General features: G+C 50.6%; 9 protein-coding genes across 9 annotated transcripts; 3 read left to right on the top strand and 6 right to left on the bottom strand.

Moving 5' to 3' along the window:
* Positions 1-780: 780 nt before the first annotated feature.
* Positions 781-2,130, bottom strand: GLOTRDRAFT_46458 (kinase-like protein; the record flags this gene model as incomplete). Its single annotated transcript, XM_007870485.1, has 7 exons — positions 781-921; positions 971-1,111; positions 1,167-1,503; positions 1,552-1,657; positions 1,709-1,805; positions 1,859-1,981; positions 2,032-2,130. The coding sequence occupies 7 exons, from the start codon at positions 2,128-2,130 to the stop codon at positions 781-783; spliced, it is 1,044 nt and encodes a 347-aa protein (XP_007868676.1).
* A 644-nt stretch (positions 2,131-2,774) lies between these two features.
* GLOTRDRAFT_80104 (uncharacterized protein) lies at positions 2,775-6,262 on the top strand (the record flags this gene model as incomplete). The annotated part of the gene is made up of 19 exons (XM_007870926.1): positions 2,775-2,886; positions 2,992-3,019; positions 3,074-3,428; positions 3,480-3,667; positions 3,720-3,802; positions 3,867-3,971; positions 4,023-4,036; positions 4,092-4,176; positions 4,232-4,292; positions 4,355-4,393; positions 4,444-4,535; positions 4,596-4,757; positions 4,808-4,851; positions 4,909-4,923; positions 4,987-5,021; positions 5,082-5,214; positions 5,268-5,921; positions 5,979-6,184; positions 6,256-6,262. The coding sequence occupies 18 exons, from the start codon at positions 2,775-2,777 to the stop codon at positions 6,072-6,074; spliced, it is 2,301 nt and encodes a 766-aa protein (XP_007869117.1). The 3' UTR covers positions 6,075-6,184; positions 6,256-6,262.
* Positions 6,263-6,317: 55 nt separating this feature from the next.
* Positions 6,318-8,403, bottom strand: GLOTRDRAFT_80100 (general substrate transporter; the record flags this gene model as incomplete). Its single annotated transcript, XM_007870925.1, has 13 exons — positions 8,301-8,403; positions 8,201-8,234; positions 8,100-8,136; positions 7,938-8,038; positions 7,851-7,881; positions 7,708-7,794; positions 7,589-7,651; positions 7,482-7,535; positions 7,175-7,421; positions 7,014-7,122; positions 6,731-6,959; positions 6,490-6,679; positions 6,318-6,436 (listed from the first exon to the last, which is right to left on the bottom strand). Exons 3-13 carry the CDS (start codon positions 8,133-8,135, stop codon positions 6,318-6,320), a joined length of 1,266 nt encoding a protein of 421 aa, XP_007869116.1. The 5' UTR covers position 8,136; positions 8,201-8,234; positions 8,301-8,403.
* Positions 8,404-9,115: 712 nt separating this feature from the next.
* Positions 9,116-10,429, bottom strand: GLOTRDRAFT_80097 (A1pp-domain-containing protein; the record flags this gene model as incomplete). Its single annotated transcript, XM_007870924.1, has 9 exons — positions 9,116-9,305; positions 9,360-9,412; positions 9,472-9,579; positions 9,643-9,769; positions 9,832-9,895; positions 9,981-10,028; positions 10,084-10,095; positions 10,167-10,231; positions 10,302-10,429. The coding sequence occupies 9 exons, from the start codon at positions 10,427-10,429 to the stop codon at positions 9,245-9,247; spliced, it is 666 nt and encodes a 221-aa protein (XP_007869115.1). The 3' UTR covers positions 9,116-9,244.
* A 122-nt stretch (positions 10,430-10,551) lies between these two features.
* Positions 10,552-11,436, top strand: GLOTRDRAFT_140464 (uncharacterized protein; the record flags this gene model as incomplete). The annotated part of the gene is made up of 2 exons (XM_007870923.1): positions 10,552-10,593; positions 10,648-11,436. The coding sequence occupies 2 exons, from the start codon at positions 10,552-10,554 to the stop codon at positions 11,398-11,400; spliced, it is 795 nt and encodes a 264-aa protein (XP_007869114.1). The 3' UTR covers positions 11,401-11,436.
* Positions 11,437-12,318: 882 nt separating this feature from the next.
* On the top strand, positions 12,319-14,291 carry GLOTRDRAFT_64673 (uncharacterized protein; the record flags this gene model as incomplete). The annotated part of the gene is made up of 9 exons (XM_007870922.1): positions 12,319-12,521; positions 12,572-12,620; positions 12,684-12,801; positions 12,855-13,160; positions 13,212-13,375; positions 13,432-13,732; positions 13,792-13,970; positions 14,023-14,126; positions 14,187-14,291. Coding segments are annotated over exons 1-9 (1,518 nt in total), but the record flags the coding sequence as incomplete, so codon positions are not given.
* GLOTRDRAFT_80090 (Metallo-dependent hydrolase) lies at positions 14,103-16,253 on the bottom strand (the record flags this gene model as incomplete). The annotated part of the gene is made up of 7 exons (XM_007870921.1): positions 14,103-14,126; positions 14,187-14,805; positions 14,990-15,070; positions 15,123-15,531; positions 15,583-15,710; positions 15,774-15,846; positions 16,017-16,253. The coding sequence occupies 6 exons, from the start codon at positions 16,251-16,253 to the stop codon at positions 14,378-14,380; spliced, it is 1,356 nt and encodes a 451-aa protein (XP_007869112.1). The 3' UTR covers positions 14,103-14,126; positions 14,187-14,377.
* A 172-nt stretch (positions 16,254-16,425) lies between these two features.
* On the bottom strand, positions 16,426-17,350 carry GLOTRDRAFT_117531 (nucleic acid-binding protein). The gene is made up of 4 exons (XM_007870920.1): positions 17,259-17,350; positions 17,003-17,197; positions 16,846-16,948; positions 16,426-16,790 (listed from the first exon to the last, which is right to left on the bottom strand). Exons 1-4 carry the CDS (start codon positions 17,265-17,267, stop codon positions 16,666-16,668), a joined length of 432 nt encoding a protein of 143 aa, XP_007869111.1. The 5' UTR covers positions 17,268-17,350; the 3' UTR covers positions 16,426-16,665.
* A 299-nt stretch (positions 17,351-17,649) lies between these two features.
* Positions 17,650-19,211, bottom strand: GLOTRDRAFT_64665 (serine/threonine specific protein phosphatase Sit4). Its single transcript, XM_007870919.1, has 7 exons — positions 19,057-19,211; positions 18,888-18,971; positions 18,482-18,781; positions 18,170-18,422; positions 17,990-18,107; positions 17,861-17,930; positions 17,650-17,807 (listed from the first exon to the last, which is right to left on the bottom strand). The coding sequence occupies exons 1-7, from the start codon at positions 19,147-19,149 to the stop codon at positions 17,805-17,807; spliced, it is 921 nt and encodes a 306-aa protein (XP_007869110.1). The 5' UTR covers positions 19,150-19,211; the 3' UTR covers positions 17,650-17,804.
* Between the last annotated feature and the right edge of the window lie 79 nt (positions 19,212-19,290).

The following is a 19,290-nucleotide window of genomic DNA, read 5'->3' as shown; positions in this document are numbered from 1 at the left end:
CCACTGGTGACATTGAAGTCGGATCTAAAACCGCCGAACATCTGAAAACGATGTATAGCGAACGGTACTGCACTACTGGTACACAGGCGAGACATCAGCGCTAGCCACATAATAACGAAACAAGGATGCAACCCAAACATTATGCTTATGTGTATAAATACCGGAGTCATGACCTGCATGCTCACCGAGTCCCGAGTCCCTAATATATACAGAGATGAGCAGCGGTCGAAGGAATGAATGGGTATATGCATAAGAAACTGAGGGAAGTGATATGATTAGAATATACAATGAGGCGCGTGGATGCAAAGAAGAAGGGGAAATAAGTGGGGCCGTATATCTGGTAAGCCGTGGGCGTGAGTGACGTGCATCTCGACTTAACTAGGCGGCGGAGGGAGCACGATTGCCAGTGGATGGTCGGTTAGCCGTGGATGGCCGATTAGCGGTAGATGGTCGATTGGCTGTGGATGGACGAGGACCTCCGGATGGTAAAGGAATAGGGGGATACTCCTGATCCTGTCGTGGTTCCTGTGGACTCGGTGACCCGGCTAAGGAACGTTCGCCGATAGTAGCCGTCGGGAGTAAGGTGGTAGTGGCGCCCTGCGACTGCTCGAGGAGTGTGGGATCGATTTCCTCGTCCTCAGACGACCGGTCTTTGACCATGGCGATAGGCTGATTGTGGGGATAATATGACATTCGCTTCGATCGAGCAAAGTCGTAAACGGTGAACCTAGAACGGGCATGCATCAGGAGGGTCGCGAAATGTATCGCATAACAGCATGCTTACTGTTCTTCGAGTTGTCGTAATTCAGGTTTCATTTTCTCCAGGTCGGGATGGGCCTTCCGCTTTTGATGCGTTAGCGGCTTCTCAACCATCAGGAATTCGTCTAATTCGTGCGTGACATCGAAGTTCGCCTTCTTCATCTGAAGGGCATTCGTGAGGAGGGGATACAGACAATAGAACTGCGCGTACATCAGGGACGAAGGGCGGCTGCAGCTCCTTATTTTCCAGCCTATCCCAGTCTATGCAGGCAAACCAAGGGTGATTGCGGATGTCATCAAACCCATGTCCTGCCCTGCATCCAAGGCGCTTAGTAGGGTTGCGCTCCAACAGCTAATCTCAATGATAGGGGTTAGGGTTGTGCAGTGAGCACTGCAGTCGTACTTACCTGGCGCAAGGCCTGTAGACCTTCAGGACTACACTTCTCCTCGACATGCTCCGGGACTCTGAGGGGGTCTTTCATGATAGAATGTTTCATCTGGTCGGCGGTTCGTCCATCAAAAGGCCGCCGATGGAACAACATCTCCCAAGCAGTCACCCCAAGACTCCACCAATCGACGAACCATGTGTAGCCCTTCTTCCCCAGAATCTCAGGCGCCATGTAGGCCATGCTGCCAGCTACACTGGTGTGCATGCGGCGCTCCGAGTAATGGATGGCGACGTTGAAGTCGGTGAGGTGAGCGTGGCCCTCGGAATCCAAGAGAATATTATCTGGCTTCAGGTCCCTGTTACACAGTAAGAAGATGCCAACGACGCATTCTCGAGTGACGTACCGGTGAATAATTCTCTGCTGATGGAGGTAGGCAAGGCCGCACGACAGCTCGGCGACCCAGAAGCGAACAGCTTCTTCTCCCAGGTGTCCTTTCCTCTCCAGATGGACTGACCGGTGCGTATCAGTATACTCACGTGAGAAGAATGAGTCAAGCTTACATCGAAGGTCACCACCGAGCATGAGATCCAGGACGAAGAAACAATTCTCATCATCCTGGAAGGCATAACGCAGGTTAACGATAAACGGGTGGTCAATCTATGGGGTCATTAGACACGGTGGCTCGACATTAGCGTATGTCAGTCTCGTACTTCTTCCAGTAGCCTGCGTTCCTGAATGACATTCGCAATTGCCTTCTGCTTAATACACTTGGCCTTGTCAATGTACTTCAAAGCATAGAGCTTTTTCGTGCGCTTGTGCTCTACCACGCGAACCTAGGACGCAGTCAGCGGATAGTGAGAGCAAATAGTGTAGAGACGCGTACTTTGCCAAACGCCCCTTTTCCTACCGCCCGATGGAGATCAAAGTGAAAGAGATTGACCTCGCCATCAAAGTCAATAGGTTCAGAAAAGCAACAGCCCATCGCTCATGAGCTAGAAGCCAGCGTCGTCGAGCAAGAAATAAGAAGGAATCACAGGCTGCGGGGCAAGCAGGCCTTTATTGCTTTCGAGGTGAAAGGTGGCTGCTTCGCAACACTTTGTCCTCTACGCGGTAGGTGGGCGCCCGGGCAATTCGGCCGGCGAAGGCCGCGCCTTGTCCCAGGATATCCGGGAGCGCCGCTCGTCAGCCGACCCGCACGGTCTTCCCATCGTGCTCGACGTCCCCAGTGTTGTTTGCAATGTTCGGGTGTATATCGCAAGGACGTCCATAGGACGCATACCGTGCAGGGTCTGTTATCTACATCGATGACTCATGAAGTATATGACCGACGGATGAACTTCTGGAACAATGTGCGAACTCAGATCCGCAACGAGGCTCCATGACTTTCCCCGTTTTCAGCGTTGAACATCCTCGTGTTGAGACTGCCCTGAAATTACTTATGAACCTTAGACTTGAGGGACTCGGACGTATTATTCCTTTGTCACTTGCTGCAGGTTCGGCTGTGAGTGCAAAACAGGGTGATTTTGACGGGTGCAATTGACGCAAGAGCCCTCCAAATCGACTTGTTCGAAGAGGTCCTCTCAGTGCAGACTGTCTGACTCTTAGGCCCCAGGAGACCTGGGTATGATGGACGTCGAGAATGCCCAAACGCACAGTCTCTTGGCTCCTACGCCAGAGTACTTGGCGTCAGTGTCGGTCTTTCCACTAATTCCCCATCTAAAGAAAGACGTGACGGTAGGTTGATCTCGACCGATTCAACTGCGTGCACTAACTATAGGGTATTGCAGGTCAGCATAGGTAGACGAAGATTATAGCTTCCCGAATTCATACCATAACTGACGAGGCACTGTAGATACTGCCTTGAGTTGGGAGTGCGTTCGAGAATACGTTCTGCTTCAGCCGATCCTATAACTAACTCCAGTCAGACAGTTGACAGCGTCTGACATCAACTTCGCGGTTGTTCGTCCCCTCGTCTTCAAATATGCAAGACTCGAGAACCTCGCGGTGGTATATGCGTGCCTGGTGGTCCGCGCACACTATATTTCAGCAGCAGAGGAAGACCTCGCATACTCAGGAGTGATGCTCTCACGAGCCAATCTCTGTGAGATCCTGGCAATGAAGCTCCTGGGGCGCTTTGCTTCCAGTAAGATCCAGCTCGTTGCCGTCCTGACCGCGAGCTGGAGCCCTCTAGCGGGGGCACCGCAAGAGGTCGTCAACCAAGTGAAGGAAGCCCTAGGTGGAGACGAGGATGGGATGAACGACCCGCAATGTGCACTTGAGGTTGGTCCTTCTTCGTAGCGCCAGCTATCCATGTACTCAGCGAATCGGCAGATGGCTATAACAACGCGAGCGAAAGTATTTCTGTCTTCACCGGTCGTACAGACTGTAGTGGACGACATATACTCTGGTCGAGTGATTTTCTCGATGACCTCGAACCGGTCGGTGCTGGCGGACAACTACAAACCCCGTGCCATCGAAATCTATGACTACACCAAGACCCCATTTCTTGACCATTACAGGTGCTTGTCTGTCTAATTCTCATAATACAGTCACGCTGATGGTGAAGTTCAGGTTGCGTGTCCCTAAATATGGCGCAATATTGGAATTCCTCAATTTCGCGCTTCTTCTTCTAACTTTTGTTCTCTGTCTCTCCAGTTAGTACGGCAGGCTTCTCGCGAAGTAGAAAACGGAGCTCATGCTGTCGTATTCGCAAACCAGATCAGGACGTACAGCATATGTCGAGCGCCGAGATAGTCTTCGTCATATTCGCTGTAGCATTTGCTCTCGAGGAGTATACAGCGTCGAAAGAACATGGATGGGAAAGTGCGTATCTCCGATTATATCAGATGAAGCCACTCAGAAATGATTTTCCAGTTTATATCGCAAACGTAAAGCATACCTAAAATTGGTGGTGCTGACAGGAACGATTGACGGTTTTGACAGATGTGGAATGTCTTCGACACGGCCTTTATTTTCGTGTTCCTCTGTTATATAGTCCTACGGATAAAGGGCCTGGTACAGGATGATGGTATCGCAACCATTCATCTGGGGATTGGGTATCGATTCTGACGAAAGTGGCGCAGCAATGGCTTCCGAGTGGGCCTTCGACGTCCTTGCATGTGGGGCCTGTATATTATTCCCTCGGTAAGTATTCAAAGAGAAATTCTCTTCGTTTGGTATGCTGATTGACGTGTTGCGTGCCGTAGTCTCGCCTTCTTTGCAATCAAGAATAATTTAGTAGTTATGTAAGTATCTGAATGCTTCGGCGAGGGCAAAGAGTCTCACCATGACCCAGAGCATTGAGAGGCATGATATCCGAATTCGTGTTCTTCATGGGCATTGCAGCGATATGCTTCTCGGGGCTCCTCTTTACACTCCATACGCTAGGTGAGTACCTATCCGTGCTCGAGACCCTAATCGGCATCATGAATGCATGGACTGCTGTAGCGGGCGACAAATGGAGTATACGAGGCATCATATGGCTCATGGTACAAATATGGTTCGGTAACACCTACCTCAGCTTCGGACAGGCGGCGAGCTTCCACCCCATTTTCGGGCCCATCCTGATGACAGGCTTTGCGGCGTTGTCGAGCACTTTGCTGCTAACAAGTGCGTGATACGAAGGGACCCTTCTCAACTACGACTGATGGAGATATTAGTATTGATCTCCATACTCTCCAATACTTTTGCTCGCATTGATGCGGTCAGTCTTGCCCCTGTGCTTGCAATCCTACGAGAAGCTCACAAACATGTACCCCAGAATGCTACGCAAGAGGTGGGATTTATCGATTTATCGTCGTCTGCGTCACAGATGCTTCAACATAAATCCCATATACAGTATTTGTTCCAATTTGCTATCGCTACAATCGAAGGGTGAGTAGGACATGTGGACTTGACTTGCGATGTTCGCTATTTACCCATGTTTTAACATAGGGTCAAGTCGGATGCCCTTTTCAGCTATCAGCCTCCCTTCAACCTCCTCGCCTTTGCTATACTATGGCCCGCAAGCTGGTTCGTGTCACCGCGCACCTTGCATAGTGCCAACGTCTTCCTGATACGGTTTACGGTGAGTCAAGGTGGTCTCGGGTGTCACTATCTTGACTGCACGTTCCGGTGTAGTCATTTCCGATATTGGTCACCATAAGCATATACGAACGCTACTTTGCAGCCGGCAAGGGGCTGCGCGAGTCGGGCAAAGATGCAGCACAGTCGGTCTACAACAGCTTACCACGCCGACTCAAGAATATGCCCATACTAGACGCTCTAATGGGTGCCAATGCGAGTGATGTCTATGATGCGATCTTCGATGTGGACCTGGATCAACATGCGACGACAATGCTGTTTGACGAGTCCGATGACGACCTTGACCCGCCACCAGACTTGCATTCTCTCCAATCAAGAGATACTTTACGAGATCGACGACCAATGAGTCCCAGCAGCAGCAGACAAGAGTCGCGGCGGCCTCCTGGGTCCCCTCTACGAGAGGGCAATGACCGTCATCGCTCCCCGGGTGGTTCTCCCCGGCTTCGGGGAAAGGTCCTGCCACCACTAATACAAACCTCAAGCTCCGCGGAAGTAGCTTCCCAGTCAAAGCCAAGCCCCTTGTCCAAGCTCTTCTCGCCCCGCAGTGTTAGGCAGAGGGCCGTGTCTCAGTTTGACCTTAGTTCGGTCCCGCAACAAACCGAGGCTGCTCTGAAAAGGCTTGAAGGACTGTTGGAAGACGCTCGTGATCTGCCGGTCAATAAATTGAGGGACGAGATAAAGGAGCTGCAGGTCCGCTTCATTGATAACACTGGGAGCCTGAGTGATTAACTCAATGCTCATTCGCAGGAACGTCAAGCGAGGATCGAGAGCCTCCTTCTGACCCTGACAAGAGGAATGAGAAATGAAACGGGACACGTTGCACGTCAAGGGACTCTACCTTAGCCCTGTACCTCTGTTCATCCCTTTCTGTCGATGCATAGTCGCTTCATCCCCACTGCAAAGCGCGGACAGAAACAGTGTATTCTAATGCATCCGCTTTTCACGGTCTTGCGGTAAGACAGTCCAGTCAAAGGCCGAGCATGGGCCTATGGGAGTAGCAACAGTAACATTATTATTATAAAAGAACTGCGACGCGAGCCTTCGTCCATACAGTGGGTCACAATCGTAATGGCAAGTCGAGCTCTGTCATGCGTGCAGGATTTCATGCTTATCACGGATTTCATCCGGAAACTTGTGTTCGTCTAGGACCTGTCGGGCATCAATGTCGTCTCCAAACACGACTGCCATTTCTTCTAAGGTTTTGCCTGTGCACCGGTGTCAGTACTGGGGCATCAACGGATTCCGATCAGGTGTTCACCTTTGGTCTCCGGGAAGAAAAACAGAATCACAAGGAAATCGAAAGCATTGAGGCATACGAAGAGTATGTAGAATTTCCAACCAACATTCTTCATTGCGATGGGCGAAACTTGGGAGAAGAGTACATTGAAGGCCCAGTTACAGCATGTAGCGACGCTCGTCCCGACCGAGCGGATAGGCGTCGGGAAAACCTAGTGACTTCCGATTAGCGCAAGGTTGGCGAGATCAATCCCGAGACGCACTTCAGATGCTAGCACCCAGCTTACGGGGCCAAAGCTCAAGGAAAAGAATATACTAGTGAGGAATATCATGGCAATACCAGCTCTTTGTGCGGCATAATTGGTAGTACCCTCTCCAGGCGGGAAGGATGCGACTATGGCACTCAGTATAGAGAACGTGATGACGAAGGTACCAGCTCCTAGTAGCAAGGGCTTCTTCCGACCGACACGGTCCAAGACGAAGACAATGAAGCTAAAATTGAACATCAGGGTGCTGCAATATGATCGCCTAGTTGATCGCACCCACAAGAAATTAGTTATAGGACCAACGGCCCCATATATGCCCTGAACTAGGAGGGTCTTCCCGGCATCCAGACCTAATGTCTGGTACATCTGTGGGCCGAAGTAGTTGATCACTGTGGGTTTCAAAGTCAGGTACAGGTACGCACTGCTGATTTGTGGACTTACCATTGATCCCGGTAAACTGCCCAAATATTTGTACGCCACACGCAACAAGAGACCTCTTCCTCGTTGCTGGTGTGGCAAACAAATCGGCGATTCTGCTGCTACGAGTGAGTGACTCTGCCTTTATCTTCTCTTGCATCTCTAGGAACTCGTCCTCTGCAGCCTGTAGAGATTCCGGGGTTTGGGTTCCGTGCAATCTATACACGACCTGTCGTGCTTCTTCGTCACGACCAACTTCAAGAAGCCAACGCTATATACCCGTCAGAATCAGTCTCGTGGCACGTCGATGTGGTGGAATTATTGGACGTACAGGGCTGAATGGTAGGAATTGTGTTCCCACTAGGAGTAGAAAGGCGGGTACAAGCTATTGTATCTCCTTTAGGTTCGTTGCGTACCTTAATGTCGACAAGAGCGTACCTGAAGTCCCAGTGGTAATCTCCACTGTGTATTACTATCCAGATATTGGCACCCATAACCGACCTTCCCGCCAGTAAGACGATCAGGGGCAACAAGTGTAGTGGCAGGTTGTCTCCTACCCAGTTAGCCACAATGAACCCTACTCCAATCAGCTGCTGCGCCAATCCAACGATAAAGCCTCGGATTTTGGGTGGAGCAATCTCAGTCTAAACAGAGCTGGGTATGTCAGCGTGAGTTCTTGTACCCTTGGAACAGTACGTACGTTGTACAGAGGAACTGTCATAGATAATATCCTAAGAACGGGATACGTGACTAAGCCGCAGCGACATAACTGGAAAGTAGGTCCTACCCAATCGCTACTCCTGCTACTATTCTCCCAATGAGCAAACAGGCGAAGTTGTTGGCGCCTGCTTGCATGGAACAACCCCATAGAGCACAACTTGCTCCGATCTATCATGCCCAAAGATCATGCTCGTGCCATAATACAAGAGCTATGAGTGGTGGGACGAACTTGGATGGTGCGTTTCCGACCGATTCTATCGTTCATCCTAGGTGCGGATAAATTTCATGTAAATCTCCTTGATTGTTTCAGTGCAAAGCTGTATTGCGTACCATCCAGCAGCTGCAGCCCCGAAGAAACACCCGCCTATACGGGTCGATCCATAATCCCGTATAACTTATATTAGAATGACACGTAGTTGCTTAGACATACCAGTGAAAGTCGACACCACCGCTCCCGCAAGATTGGTATCCTCGTTGAACCCGAAGTATTCATGGAAGTAGTTGAATGTCAGGACGGAGGAGATGATCCCACTGTATCAGTCAATGCATCAGCACCCCCCCCCTCCGAGCAAGACTAGATAAAGGCGCGGACCTGTCGTATCTGAAGAAGAGTCGAGGTAAGCGAGTGAAGACAATACAGGCGTAGCGACGTATAAATCCGTACCCGAACAGAAAAGATCCTTTATTGCGTAAACAGTTCAGTGGACACGTAAATAATAGGGATGAGTAGGTCATGGGCTACCGATAGAAATAAAGGCTGCCACGAAAATATTGTAGATCCGCCCCATTGCCCCAGCTCTCTTCAAATCTGCTTCGAAGCCTGAACAGCAAGTGGAAGTGTCAGAAGAGGAGGGAAGACAAAAGATCATACGCACCTCAGTGATATACGGTACATAGCTGTGCCTCCTCATCCGTCTGTGCGATCTTTTGTCGGGAAATCTGGTCCAACCAGACAGAAAATGGCCAGCATGCGGGTCACAGGACGCATTCACCTGGAGGGGAGTCGGTCCGGGGCCGCCTAGCAGCACCAGATCAAACCCTCCCAACTCCTTCTAGGGCCGTGTAGCGTCACGTGAGATCACAAGTCTGGTGCGTTAGGCGCAGACCACGGAAGCTTTTCTATGGACGGTGACACCGGCCGCAGATGTGCTCTATCACTCAAGCTTGAGCTCCAGGTCATGTGCAGATATAGTGTTGACAGGCAGGATCGATTCCAGGGAGTCTGGCAGACCTGTACACCGTAATGAGCACAAGGGACAACATATTGCAGACGTACGTATCGTTACAAGTGTACATTGATGTATAGGTCAACGTCTTAGAGACCAGTTATACCTAGTTACACAAGACGGACAACACCCGGTATGTGAATGACGCTTATGAGGCCTCTTGCTCTGAGGCAGAGTCTTCTGGAGGGAAATACAGTGGAAGGAGCTCCCTGGGGCGAGTATTGTCAGAGATTTGTAGCTCCAAAGCAAACATTGGAACTGACTCGTAAACATCTTTATCCGTATTGCTCCACACAACGAAAATCACTCTGTCAAGCTATTTGGAGCAAAAGGTCTACAAGCGGTATACCATGAAGTAATAGCAGCCTTGCGCACTTTCTCTCCATGCTCTGAGTCCAAGAATTTGTGCACCTCAGTCAAAGCAATATGCGTGGCGTCCGTGATAGGATATCCGTATATGCCTGTGGAGATCGAGGGAAAAGCCTGCCCAGACAGCCACCACAGTTATTTGATGAATTGCTGTTTCACAGCATTCGATCCACATACGACATGTTTCAGAGCGTTATCCGCGGCCAGTTGTAAACTGGTCCGATAACATGAAGCCAGCTGCTCTGCCTTTTTTTCCAAATTGGACCTTGAATAAACGGGACCAATAGTGTGGATCACATGTCGACTGACGAGGTAGTCGAGTATGTTGTCAATGACCGAGGTCTATGCATACTGATGGAAACTTACGATGGCAGATTGTATCCTTTCGTGATTTTGGCATCACCGGTTTCGCAACCGTTCAGTGTCCGACCTATTCCGAATCATGATAAGAAACGAACAACAGATTGCATTCTGCGGGCTACGGAGGAGAGATGGAACAACAGCACCAGACTTACATTCCTCCAAGAGCTCAGGACCGGCAGCGTCATGGATCGCGCCGTCCACTGCAGATCATCAGCATGATGGATCGACGTTCGTGGGATCGGACGGTTGACTTGCCTCCTCCACCCCCTTCATAGAGATAGAAGGGCATAAAGATCATTTCAGAGAATTTGTTCTCCATTGTTACTACACGCACATACCAAGCAAACTCTTATTAGCGGCATTCACGATGGCATCGACCTCAAGCTGCGTTATGTCCCCCTGGCTATAGACCGGCATGAGCATAGTGTTCCTTTCGACGGGGATTCTCTTGAACAAGCCAATTGATCACTTACTAGAGAGATACACGATCCAGAAGGGATGCTTTGGGTGGATAACGGAGTTTCTCTGCACTAGCAGGCCGCAAAGCTGCCGTTCTGAACAAGTCACGAACGGTCTTGATTTGACTCAAACGGACAGGCATATTAGATTCGGACAAGCGCACACCATGCTTTGGCGCGTCGTCGATCACCCACGCCGCGTGGGCTGCGATCACTCACTGGACGCCGGCGAAAGGTTACACAAGCTTTCACTCTGACTTCCACCATGTCAAAACCAGTTCCAGCTTTGCAGACGTTGCCAGTGGAGGTCAGTCAGCTGCGTCTGTATGTTCAATGGGTTCTCAACTTATATTCCTACTAGTTACTCTATGAAATACAATCCCATGCGCTGTCTGAGTCCTTCCCGTATGCCTGCCGACACCTTTACCTCGTTTTCAAGGCAGCACCTCCTTCCGTCCGAGCTCACTATCTCATACAGAGATACTTATTGAATACAACCACGAGCACTCTTGCCCAAGGGCCAATCACGAAAGCTTTACGCTTCCCGATCTGCACCCAAGACGTTCTGCAGCGAATGCTCGAGTTACCAGACTGTCCACCAATACGCTCGGCTCAGCCTGAGTTGCCTCGGAGGCTCTTTCGCTCGCTTGCACCTCCGACTTGTGATAAGAATGGCAGACCATCTACTGAATGGACGGAGCACGATCACCCACTTCCTTTTCTACGATATCTTTACAAACATCCAACTATCCCAGCACCAAACCCTGACTCCTATGACGGCTACGCTCTAACAAAGGCAGTATATGCTGGTTTTGTTCCCCTTGCCCGATTCCTGCTGGAGCACGGCGCGTCTCCAGCGTGCAAGAACGGCTTAGCCGCCATAATCGCTATTCGACGTAAAGACCTCGCCCTGCTCAAGATGCTGGTTGAGAGGGAGGACGCTCTGCGCTCTGGGAAGACGGCGAAAAGACGGAAGCTTGAAGATAGGATGCGAACTACCCCAGAGATGCTGAAGACGGCGGTGAAGTGCGATGCCAGAGACATCGTACAGTATCTCACGGAGAAAGGCTGCGTACCGGACATGCAGACGCTCAAGTTACTCTCTCGTGGATGACAATGTATTGGGATGATTGTCTGATCCGTGTATACGGCGGCCTAGTTCCATAATTGACTTCGTGTCGACATAGCGCGGTGTGCATCTTAACCAATCAGGGCTACTCAAATTATGTGCCATTTACTTGTAATGCGCCCGGGAGTGCTCGGTGGATGTGCTTTCCCTCCTCCCAGGCTGTCACCTTAGTTTGGTCAGCATGCATTTCGCCATTGGAGCCTCTCAAACCGTCCCACTGGAAACCTCGTGGCGCATAGGCTCGATTGTTATATTCTGAAGGACTGCCTGCTTGGTGATATGAGAAGGTCGTATCACACTGTCCTGTCTCTCTGGGCCCTCAGGCTTCAACCTCGCTCCGGGAAATCGCTTCCTGGTCTGCTACCCGGAATGGCTGGTTCTTGACGGGATCAGACCGCGGGGGTGGATTTTGAGAAGGCACTGAGATGGTCTCCAACTAACTCTCTCCCGGCCGATACTTTACTGGGTCGGCTCAGCATGGTAGGTTCACAGACTCGAAACAGCCACTTTGCTGCCATCCCTCTATTGTTCCATGTCTGCTCTCGATGACCCTGACAGAATGCAGTATTTTATCGCCACTTAGAATGAATGTCGGAATTTCTCGGCCGCTTTAATCATGCTACGTATTCCTTCGCTCCGAATAACTCGACCTGTGCGTGCCCGAACCTGAGATACCTTTGCCATGTGGCTTCAATTGGTTTGTATACCTCGCATCATTCAGTACCGTAAACATGGCATCGGAGACACTACAATGCATATGCTGCATAAGGGGACGAAGGACAAACGTGCGTTCTTTTCACATGGCTGCAAGTCTGTATATAACTTCATGGGTAATCTGTATGTTTTCCGTTGCGTATATATAGGGCCAATGATTCTTTCTCGATTGTCGAGCAAGCGGAACCTAAAGCTCCACCATGTTGCAGAAAGGGGTGACATTTTACGCTCTTCTCCAGTGCTTGGTAGGATATGGGGTTTCAGCAGTCCCTACAGCTGCGAACCTCAATGGTCACAACGTTTGGGCGAGATCTGCTGCCTCTTCCTCCGCCGAGCCAGATCCGTCCATGGCCGTCAGTGTTCAGTTAGCTGGAAAGGCATTTGTGAATAAGGTATGCGTAGGGACAATGTATGCAACTTGCATCGCAATAACGCTGGACAGGGCTTAGTGGCCTTCGGTCTCATTCCCTCTAATTTTACCGATTCCACTGGTAAGTGCACATGCCTTTGATCCTACGCATACGCTGACTGACACTGGCTAATCTATTGACCAGGGAATACCATGGGTGGCATCGGTAGTGCCATTGGGGTGAAGCCAGGATCGTTTACGCCCAATGGAGACGGCACCTTCTCCGGTACATTCATCGTGCAACCAGACCGTGGTTTCAATGTGTTAGTTCATCTTGTACCATTGAACACTTGCCTCGTCACGATCGATGTTCTAGGGACGGTACCGTCGACTATCAAGCCCGTCAACATGTGATAGATTTTGTATTGTCACCGTATTACGGGACAGACGATCTATCCTTCACAGCTGCGCAGCAGACGCTCAAGCTCGATTACAAGAGCACTCTGCTGTACTACGAGAGGAATGACACGAAGACTACGGGGCTGGATTCTTTGGCCATCCGACCGCAGCAGGACGGGTATCCGCAGAATTCCTTAGCGGATCCTCCGATGCCAATCCCCAATATAACCTATAACCATCTATGCACAGACGCCGAAGGCCTAGCATTGAACGCGGACGGGACGTCAGTCTATCTCCATCGGAGTGCCGACAAGCATTGACCCCCTCTTCGTAGATGGTGGACGAGCGATGAGTACGGACCGTACATCTATCGATACTCAGCCACAGGTAACCTTATACAAACGATCGCACCACCACCTGCCATTTTACCCATGATCGACGGCGTCCTCAATTTCACGTCTGTGACTGACCCTACAACCGGACGTGCGGGCAACCAAGGTAAGTCTAAACTAATTCTCGGTGGCTTCCATGGTATCTCACCTGTCTTGCTATAGGGTTCGAAGGCCTTTCCTTAGATCCCAGTGGTCAGATATTATACGCTCTTTTGCAGTCTGCGACCATTCAGGATGGGGGGTCAAGCAAGACTACGTCTCGGTACACTAGGTTATTGGCGTACGACATCTCCAGTGACACCCCGACCCTGACGGGAGAATGGGTAGTGCCCTTGCCCATCACCTCTAAGAAGGGCAACACACTTGCTGCCAGCGAAATGCATTCTCTCGGTAACGGAATCTTCCTGGTATTGTCCCGAGACGGCGATGGCCACGGTGGAAGCGATAATCACTCATCCTACAAGTTTGTCATCCAGCGCCATGATCTTGTTCCCAATTCTGACCGCTTTCCACTGGATACAGGCAGGCAGACCTAGTAGACGTCTCAGGAGCAACCGACATCCATGGGACTGAGTTTGACAGTCCATCGAACCCGATCGCTGTAAACGGCGTCCTGGACAGCAGTATCACGGCTGCCACATACGAATCCTTTGTCAACTACATCAATGACACGCAGTTGGCGCGATTCGGACTTCACAATGGTGAGTGTAAGTTGAGAATGTCTGAGAATGCGTAATAACAATCATTGTCCAGGTTCTCCTGCCGATCAGACTCTGATAGATGCGAAGTGGGAATCCCTTGCCTTGGCCCCCGCCAATGATCCCGCCTACCCTGACGATTACTTTTTATTTACCGCGGTAAGTGTGGTCGATATGCCTGCGTATCGCACCTCCTGACCTCATTGTTCCCTTGCGAAGTCTGACAACGACTTCATAACCACGGACGGTATTTCACTCGGAATCCCATACAACGCAGGACTGGACAACGATAATCAGTTTTTGGTATTCCGAGTTACACTGCCTGGCACATCTCTATTAGGACGGTAACCCAAGGTAGACAGTCATTGTCTGCGGTACGATTGAGGAAGCAGCATAACGAGGAATCAAATTTATGCCACCGGCAGCTGTAAAATAGGCATCACTGCTGTGTACCGCTGATCAAGATCATACTGAGCGGCCCTCTCTCGAAGCAGGCCCGCACGATGCTTCAGCTGCGTTGCAACTTCCTTCCAGTCCTTACGCATTAGGATTCCACCCTTCTTAACGATCTCCCCATTGACAATCACGAATTCAACGTCCGCACCCGTTGCATGGAAGACGATGCCACGAAAGGGATCAACGCAACCGGCGAGATTTACGGACTCCGAGTCGTAAATGGCGAAGTCGGCTAACTTTCCGACTTCTATTGAGCCAAGTTGTGACGATACGTGCGCCGCCTCTGCACCCCCGAGTGTCGCTAAGCGAAAGGCTGAAGCGGCCGGACAGTTGTTATAGGCAGTGGCTTTGCTTTTAGTGCTCAAGTTTTCATGGATTCGACCTACAGTGAGTTAGTATTTAAGGTTTCAGCGGGATTGTGTACGGATATGGGATGGTACTCGCCTCGTTCCCATTGTAGAGCGAAACGCATCGCTGGAAACATCTCTGTGCTGACAATTGAGGCGCAATCCTGTCCTCTTCCAGTTAGTATCCATGCTTATGGGGGATGAGCTATGCCAGTCGACTTACAATGCCTAAGCCGACAGTGACTCCCCGTCTGATGCATTCGTAAGGTATGGGATTGCCGTGGCCCATACCCAGCTCGTCTTCCTACCATGATATTATCAGGCTGCAATCGATTGAGCCGGCACTATAAACTGACGGGAGTCGAAGCTATACTAGCACCGCTCTCTTTCAGTAGCTCCCATTCCCCCAGATCAGGTTTGGGATGGACAAGACCGTTGCCGTGCGAGAATACACAGTCGCCTTGCAATAAGCCCGCCTCAGCCCACTTGCGAACCTTGTAGGCTGTTGCTGCGCCGTGGGGGCCACCGACGTAGTGCATCGTGATGGGTTTGACACCCAAGTTGCGAGCCAGAGAGAGAATTCGCTTGTCTTCATCCGGATCGCGGCCCTGCCCGTCGTAGGCTAGGCCGAGTGTCACCCGACCATCTGGGCAAAGACGACCATTATCCTTCTCAGCGAGGGTGCGCAATATCTCTAATTGCATCTTAGATATCTCGACATCGTCGTCAAATCTCAGCGGAGATAGACTGGTAGGCCACGACTGGTACGACATGAGCGCACGGCTATTCCTGTAATCCTCGGACCTACTCACCCCTCGAGATAAGCAAAACATGGAGCGGATACCTGATTCAACGGTCGCTTGGGTAGCTTTCTCTATGTGAGCCGGAGAGTTTGCTGCATGAAAATGGTCAAGCACGGTCGTAGTGCCACCATTCAGCGCTGACCATTATCAGTTTTATCAGTACAAATCCTGGATTATAGCACTCCGGGTTCAAAGCTTACCTTGAAGACAGCCTGCGAGTTGTCCTGCGTAGATATCGTCGGCCGTAGTCAAAGCGGTCGTCGTAAAGGGAGCCTTGGCAATGCTGCAGCGAGGAAGTACGAGTCAAGAAGGGTTGATTTCTCAAAGTAACTCGGTACTCACTATTCTGCCAATGTCCAGTCTTCCTGGTCAGGTGCAACAGACATCCAGACATGCCTGAAGCAGAATCGGACATTCCGGTTAAGTGTATGGGTTCAATGCACCAACCTATGAGTATCTACGAAGCCGGGGGCTATCCACTTGTGGGTGCAGTCGATAACGAAAGTATCCGGTGGAGATTGAACCGTGCTGGGCTCTGCTATAGCTGTAATACGATCACCTGTAATCAATACATCCACGCGGCGAGCAACTGGTTTGGATAGAAGGTCGTCCTGTTCGGAGAAGGTTGCAAGAAGCCCGTTTCGCAGCAGGATGGCGGATGGCTGGACCGACACCGCCATGACGGGACTGTGTAGCGAGTGTTGCAGGAGCTTATGATACGCTGCTCTTATATATAACGTTGAACCGATCACCCGATAGTTGTACGTTAGAATGGCCCTGAAGCTGATCAGTTGTAGCTTACATATGCGCGGGGTGGACCTAAGCATCGACTAATCAGCACGGCCGATCGCAGCGGGGATGGGACATGTCAATTGTCAAAGTCCCAATCTTCAGTCTAGTCCAAATCTAGTCCATGGATTCCACATCTGGCGTAACAGAACACAGGTTAAAACGGACAAAAACAAGTTGCACAATGCGATGAGGAAAGCTACAACTATTGAGTTCTAGATAACACAGCGGGCCCAAGAGTACATGATGTTGCTCACCACGAGAAGGAACGAAGCTAGAATACAGTGGAAACAAATGATATCCTTAGATCTCGTCGACGTCCACCTCTCCCTCTTCGCCGAACTCGAAGGTGCACTCTCCTTCTTCCTCGCCGAATGTCTCGGTCTCGTTGATCTTCGCATTCTCGGGTAGCTCCCCGTACGCTTTCACTATGAGAATAATTCGATTCAGGAAATAAGGGACAGGACGATGGCGAAAACATACAGCTACGTGCTTCGTCAGCAGTATATTTCACGATCACGTCTGCCTTGTCATCCTGGAACTCCCGCAACGATAAAAGGACAATATCTCCTTGATTGATCCAGACCTGATAGGAATCTTAGTCACGTCGCATCTGGAGGAGAGCAGGTGGCGAACGTACCTTCTTACGCATTTTCCCTCGAATGTGCGCTAATCGCTTCTCCCCATCGAAGCACATAGCTTCCAGGCGACCATTACCCAGCATCTTCGTGACTTGGGCGTACTCCTGACCATCCTCTCTGAAGACGAGCTCACGCTTGTCATCGTCGTTCTCGTTCTTTCCTCTTCTCCTGTTCTTCCCTCCCTTTCCCTTGTTCTACAATCGATGAAGGTCAAGTCAGGATTCGCGTCATCCAAACGCCGTGCGATATCCATACCTTCGGCATTACAAGAAGCTAGATACGGTTGATAGGATGGATGTACGCTGAGGAAAGACGAGCTAGATGGGCGAGCGACAGCAAGAGAGGCTGTCTATACTTGACGCCGGCATACGGGTTTCGAGGTGCCTCGCGGTGACTCAGGTCCTGATGCATTCGGGGGTCCAGCTTCCCCCGCCACATTGTGGCCACGGTGTGGCATTTCCTGGCTAGCATCCATACATCTTGAGAGGGTCTACTTGCATTGGAACTGAAGTCTACCTCTTCTACTAACAATAAAAGTATTTCATGTGCCGCGTTCAGTCACCGCAATTCCCAAGGCGGTCACAAGAAATAATAGCTGCGGTCATTCCGTATGCGAAGGACATAGTCCGGCCGTTATAGGTAATCAGTCCATTACAATTCACAGCAGTCCATTTTCATCACGTCTGTGCATCTGACGACGCCGGAGAAAGAGGATGAAACAGAGATGGTATCAATTAAGCTACAGAGAGAGGCTTGTATGTACGGATTGCGTGATGCAAGATCAATCGGACACTGATATCACTACTGCACAGATGCATAGTCAGAAGATGGCAAGCAAGAATCGAGTGAATACCCACCAGGAAATAATCAGGTACACGCCTGGAGACGAGTGGTTCACCAGCTCTAGGGGCGGGATCGAATTGTAGGCTGGGGATGAAAACATGAGCGTCACGAGATCACTCAACTACTCAGTTGGAGTTACTCACAAGCTATAGGATAATTTTTCATCTATTTCCATTATAGCTGCTTGATTCCCGCATCGGTAGCAGTAGTTGGGTGCGCTGAAGATCGTCACGACGTTGCGGTCTTGACCCCAGCTGTAACCTATCGTACAAACAACATATTAGTCATCTCCACGATCCCAGTAGCGCGGCAGGGGAACTGACCTTCCATGACCAACTGATGTGCTCTCGCAACCAGCGTCAAGCCGTTGTTGTGGTTGAACGCCTCCGAAATGTCTTGGCCGAAAGTATATCCAGCGCCACGCGGTGAGATACCCCACCCACAACGATCGTCGGGATCAGACCAAAGGAGGTCACACATGGGCCCTTCATGAGGCACTTCTTGCACGCGGTCGATGGAACGGACGTGGTCAAGGGTATCGATGGATGGAGAAAGACCGCCGTGCAAACAGAAGATCTAACGCACAGACACAGCCATTAATACTGATCAAAGTTCGCGTCTAGCGTGGCACATACTTGGTTGTCGATCAGAGCAGTAAGAGGTAGGTAGTCGAACAAGTCGGTGAAGTACCGCCATACATTGGCGTTGCCGTACTTGCGAAGACACTCGTCATAGAATCCATACACTTGGGTGATTTGTCGCGACTCATGATTGCCTCGTAGAATTGTTACTCGGTCTCGATAGCGTAGCTTCAGGGCGACGAGGAGCGTCACTGTCTCGACGGAGTAGTATCCTCGATCGACGTAATCACCCATGAATAGGTAGTTAGTGTCAGGGGAGTTGCCTCCAATCCGGAAGAGTTCGGATAGGTCGTGCTGTGAAGCACAGCGATAGGGTTAGGTCATGCAGCCAAACTTAACGACGCGTACCAGCGAGGGCTGCTGGCACACTATGCGAACCAATGCGGGATGAGACACTCACAAATTGGCCATGGATATCACCACAAACGGTCACCGGGCATCGCACAGGCTGCACATTCGACTCCTCCATCAATATCTCCCGAGTCTGCGCGGTAATAACGGATCATCATCAGATCGTTGTGCGTGAAGCATCGTAGAGCCTAGCATCATGCCAGTGGTGTATCACGTACCTTGTCGCATAACCGCTTTACGTCTGCCTCCGACAACTGTTTACATTGGCTGAGCTGCTCGATCCAGCGATCAACTTCGCCTTCGTTTGCCATGATTTTGTTCGGATTATTTGAGGTTTTGCAGTCGAATCAGGGTAAGGTCTAAAGTGCGGAGTACAGGATTCTCGGGCAGTGATGCGCCTTGTCTGTTCTTGGCCGGATGTGACAAAGAGCCTTGTGACACGTGACGCACCA

This window comes from Gloeophyllum trabeum (assembly GCF_000344685.1).
Source record: "Gloeophyllum trabeum ATCC 11539 unplaced genomic scaffold GLOTRscaffold_00012, whole genome shotgun sequence".
NCBI lineage: Eukaryota > Fungi > Basidiomycota > Agaricomycetes > Gloeophyllales > Gloeophyllaceae > Gloeophyllum > Gloeophyllum trabeum.
Note: the sequence above shows the minus strand (reverse complement) of the source record. Positions and strands in the feature narration are given on the sequence as shown.